The 5,629-nt window shown below is 35.7% G+C and overlaps 1 protein-coding gene across 1 annotated transcript; it reads right to left on the reverse strand.

Moving 5' to 3' along the window:
* Positions 1 to 535: 535 nt before the first annotated feature.
* Positions 536 to 2,292, reverse strand: LOC110022827. Its single transcript, XM_020721944.1, has 2 exons — positions 1,731 to 2,292; positions 536 to 730 (listed from the first exon to the last, which is right to left on the reverse strand). The coding sequence occupies exons 1-2, from the start codon at positions 2,197 to 2,199 to the stop codon at positions 690 to 692; spliced, it is 510 nt and encodes a 169-aa protein (XP_020577603.1). The 5' UTR covers positions 2,200 to 2,292; the 3' UTR covers positions 536 to 689.
* Positions 2,293 to 5,629: the final 3,337 nt, after the last annotated feature.

Genomic DNA, 5,629 nt, shown 5'->3' on the forward strand with positions numbered 1-5,629 from the left:
GGAAAGAGAAATGATTGTGACTGGGTTCTATCATCTTCTCTCCAGCTTTAACCCCCTATGAAAACTTAATTTGTTGTCTTTGTTAAAGCATTGAATCTTAGAGTCAAGTTCATAGCAAATGAGTACGGAATATGGAACATTCCGAGCTTATTTTTTGTAAGTACTCATAAATTTGGTGATTTGCCAGGCCAACCAAACTCATATAAGTTAGCTGGCATTAATATTTAGCCATGAAAGCAGCTTCTGAGCTCAAAAGCTCTGTTAGCTTGCTGTATTATTATAAGTTCCAAACAAGCAGTGGGGTATTCCAGCTCATATCCTTGCATTAAAGCATAAATGACAACTAAACAACACCTGATTCCATCTACCTAGAATAAAACAGACATTACAAATTAATTAACTAATAGTTGTCCATAAATTAATAAAAAAATGCAAACTTTCTTTTCAGAAAATTAAAAAACAATAATAAAAAAAAATCTTTATAATAAACTTGATAACACTAATTCATCTTCGTTAGTGATTATCATTATTCGGAGTAGAAGGAAAGATAGAATTCACACACGAGCAACTTCCATTTACAACAGACCAGAATCAACTGAGAAGAGAAAGGTAGACCAAAAGCAAATGCAGAAGCACGAGAGAGTGATCCAAAAAGAGAGTCAGAGAGCTCAGCAGCAGCTTTCCTGTATTTATTTCTGATCCTGCAATCTTTCTTTTCTATCAAGAAGCCCTATAAGATAAGAGACATATTTATTTAGCTGTGAACAAACGAATTTAGAAATATGAATGTAGACAGAAAGAGCTGCATTAAGGTATTTATTTTTTACTTAAAATTGATGCAAAGATAAGAAATTTTAAAACCAGTAACCAGGGGCAGCTGACCAACAGCTGATAGACAGATTACAGACTCCATGCGGCTTTGTCTTTTATTGTTTTTATTTTTTTTAAAATTTTTTTTATATCATTTTAAAGTCGGGAAATTAACATAAATATACCACTTTCAATATTTATATTTAACGAATTTAATGATTTTCAATTAATAGTCTGGTTACTCAACTCTCTCCTCCAAGATGGGAGCCATGGCCTCCAAATCCACGAAATTATTTACTCACTATTTATCAACTACGCAATAATTTACCCAACCAAATGGAGTGCACGGTGAGTGTACACGTATGTACTCCAAGAAGATTGGATTGAACAAGAACACAGATGCTGTTACTATAAAAATCTATTCAGCAATTAGTATTTCTGAGAAAAAAAATGAAATTATTGAATTAAAACAGAGTTAATTGATCGCTCACGATCAGAAATCTAAGAATGCATGCAGAACTCAAAAAAGCAATTCCCTAACAATGATAAAAGATGGTGAAGTACAGAGAAGCGAAGAGGTTTCTGAGATCTCTTAAAACGAAGCGGAAAAACATTTAACTCCACTTTGAAAACACATATAAAGAGGAATATAAATCAAATATGAATATTACAGGGATAAAAAAATATCGATCTTGTATACCAGAACTCATAAGAATTAAAGGCATTTCATAGTATAATAACAGTAGCATCACCATCATCATCGCAGACGAAAAAGAATGTGCGCGGTAAATGCACAATTACATGGGAAACAGAAGCAGACAATCAAGCAAGGCGTGATTCCTAATTCCAAAATCTCAACTTTTTATCTTCCTCACCGCGTGAGAGCTAATTCCAAAATCTCAACTTTTTATCTTCCTCACCCTCAGTTACTGGTCGGTCTCCCGCCGTGATTCTCTCCGGCAAGCATTCCGGCGGAACCTCAAACAAAGACATCGAAAGTCGCTTATGCGCAAGTCCGATATCAAAGAGAATGACGCCTGAGAAGGGATCGGTGACAACGATCCCCCGCACGGGAAGCCATAAGAAGAGCTCCTCTTGCTTCAGCCCCACCACACCGCGCAGAGCGCCGTAGCTAAGATTGCCACGCACCACGCTGTCGAAGAACGCCGGGCTGTCATACTTAGTGTAACAGGGTTGGTCGAGTCGCACCTCTAGAAGGCCTGTGGTGGGATCGAGAAAGAACGAGTTGATATTCTTCGGGATAACGCCAGCAGGAAGGCCGTGCTGGCGGAGGAGTTCGTGGATGGAATTGCTGGATGCAGCGAAGTTGAAGAAGATGAGAGAGGCAATAAGGGGGGGAAGAAACATGGGGTAGTAGAGCTTCGACATTGGAGAAAGGTTTAAGGGAACGAAGAAATAAATTAAAAAAAGGTGGGATTTTTAGGTTTATAAGCAGAGAGGACGAAGGTTTTTGGTTTTGTGTTCAAAATTAGGAGGAGAAAAAAATAGAAACTGGGGCCTAGTTGGGCGTAATTAACGGAAATACCTTTGGAGGAGGAATAACAGGAAAAGTGCATCAATTTACATCGACAGCACTCGAAATTTTGCTATTTACAAAACTAATACATAGATACATTTGTTTTAATTGATTTATTATATGAAATGGTTTGGATATTCCTATTATAAATCTATAATGGAATCAAAGATTTTTATTTTGGAGAAATCTTTGTTACTATATAAAACATAACATTTGAAGGTTTTAGAGACATAAATTTCATATTGTGTTCAAAACCTCACAAATCCTACGCTTTTGCAAATGAGGATTGATACGTCACCAACAAATTTTTGTTATCCAGCACGAATCTCAAGGCATGACGTGAATCTCTAAATAATATCTTGAGCAATTAACATTCAAATATCAATTAAAGGTCATCCAGAGCTCCGATTTCATCATACTTAAAGTCAAACTGACCGGCTCAATAAGACGGATCTAATGATATCAAAGTTAGTCCAATCCAAGTCAAATCAAGTCCGGATCAAGTCGTTGAACAACTCTTGGAAGATCTTCAAGCATATTTAGAAGGTAAAACGGATGTCGAAGCTGGCAAATTTATAGTCGAATAGAGCGTCTCAACAAGACGAATCCAACGAGACCAAGATTGTGCAATTCCGACATCGTTAAGACATTCAAATGTCCATTAAACATTGTTTGATCAGAGAAAGTTCTATGAATCGTCTGATCAAATTGATTCATATTCATGCATTAATGACACATAGAACACTATAAATAAACCCCCACCCCTCACATGAGGGGCGGGGGGTTGGAAACTTCAGAGAGTGGAAGCTCTAAGAAGGAGCTGAAGTCTAGCACCATCCCGACATTCGGCGACCACCCGCCGACACTCGTCGATCGTCGTCAACCACTATGGACCGTCACTGTCAATCATCACCAATCATTGTCGATCACCACCAATTAGACATCGTCAGCCATCGCCGTGGGACATGAGCTCATAACTACAATTCATGAGTCAACAACTATCTACGTGGTTCACAACTCAAGCAGCTTCCGACTCCGGCCCTGGCGGCCTACGGACGTTATTCATACTCACCACTACAACCTATGTGGTCCACAGCTCCCGTAACTGCTTACAACAATTTCTTTGACCAATCAACACTTCTGGAGCAGCCATCTACAACACTCACGATGGACTACTACCTTCAAAACAATTAATAATGACCCTTGCAACATGCTATCACCAAGAACTGAAACTAGATTATAGTTATACAACTTTGTAATTTCATCTTCCCTAATTTAGGAGAAGAATTGACCTATGCACTCATCATTCATAGTGAATTATTTCAACTGGGCTAGACTTCGTGGTTTTTCCCCTTTTCAAGGGTTTTCCACGTAAAAAGTCGAGGTATCTCCTCCTGCTCACTTCTCTTCTGTTATTTGTGTGTGCTGAATTCTCATGCAACGCTAAGAGGATAATCTATTACTCTACCGCCGCGAATTTTCTGGCACGCATCAAAGAGAATCAATATTTAATATAGATAATTAATAATCACTTATTTAATTCATTTTTAATTGTAGTTAATGGAAGGTATGAAAATACGGATTCAATCAAAACATGTGGGAGAATCCAAGTTAATCAATAGTCATAATCAGCAGGTCAACTGCTACTTGCTTTAGTTGATTAAGTTTGTTTTGGTCGATCAACAAGCAACAACCTTGATTTTTTACGAGGGCTATTGTCAAAATATGATAATCTATATGATTTAATTGTAATGTAGTTTTTCTTCAAATTTCTACAGATTTTGGCGCAACTTTGATGTTCTTATTAACACTTGGTGCTTCCCAAGTCGTCTATTATGATTTCGATGTAACTTTAATGTTTATAAATATTTTTTTATATTCTTCTTATTTTAATGTTATTTTTCTTTGATAAAATTTATTATCAATCATATGACTGGCTAAGTTGTAACTATCCACTATAAGTTATAAGTTCATAAGTATAAAATAAACTATTGTCCCACAAATGTGAAAGAGTTAAAATATTTCTCCAAGCTCAATGATTGTATACTGAATGATTCACTATACAAGGATCGAAAGCAGTTGTTAAAAGTTAACGCCGGATTTTTGATATACCGTGATCAAGATACATCGTAGCATAGTATTTAGAACATTGTGTTTCTCCGTATGTGAAAAACTTAATCACTCAATAGAGTACTTTGTTACTTTGCAATATGTGTCGTTACTCATTAGGGCACTTCTTTACTCTATGATGTGTGTCATTACTCCATATAATCCACCTACATTAGCGACAAGAGGCGACCGATTGTTACGAAGGTCAGGAGTTGTCAAGTCTTCAGTCAACAATAACACTGAAAACGGTCTCCTTCTAGTCCTTCCTTTTACCCCTTCCAAGTGAAGAGATGGGGGCTATTTTTAGGCCCTACATGATGGGCATTTTAGTACGTCAACGATTAACCACCATAATTATTTGATTGAATGACCCACATTGATTAAGCTTAATCATAGACAATTTTTTGATGATTTGATGACTTCAATGACTTCAACATTAATGATATTAGGCTTGTTGGATTCCTCTCGTCAAAGTGTTTAATTTAATTATAGACATGTTAAATTTTGAGCTCATTTGATCTTCCAATTAACCTCGTACAACCTTCAAAACTAGTTTAACAGCTTGATTCAGGCTTGACTCGACTCAGATTGAATTACTTTTGATATCATTGGCTTTGTCTTGTAGAGCCTGTTAGTTTTATTATAAATTTGTTGAAATCAGAATTATGAATAATTTTTAATTTGAGTTTGAATATTTATTTTTTAAAATTGTTGAGATATGTGCCGAATACTTTTGAGATTCATGCCCAAAAATAAAATTTGATGATGACCTAATCACAAACATTTTAAGGTGATAATAAGAAAATTTTATTAGAAAATTTTATTAATGCGAAGAAAGAGATCAATAAATGAATGATAGTAAGAGTTGTAAGAATAATTTTGTACATGCCCGTTCAAAATTATTAAAAGAATAATAAGTTTTATTGGAGCATACAGCCGCATGACTACATGCAATGGCGAATTCAAATAAATAATGATAAAATTAGCATGCATAATTTAGGATTTAGATGTGTTAAAGGTCGATCTGGATGGCATGCTGCTCATGTTCGGTGTATGTCTCCTTAACTTTTGAAAAGTATGCCGTACATTACCCTTTCTATATTAAATTTACTAATTAGTAGCACTTCTCTTAATCTTATGGAGGTCTTATTTTTTTATATTTTATGATATATA

Source organism: Phalaenopsis equestris, unplaced genomic scaffold, assembly GCF_001263595.1.
Source record: "Phalaenopsis equestris unplaced genomic scaffold, ASM126359v1 Scaffold000202, whole genome shotgun sequence".
NCBI lineage: Eukaryota > Viridiplantae > Streptophyta > Magnoliopsida > Asparagales > Orchidaceae > Phalaenopsis > Phalaenopsis equestris.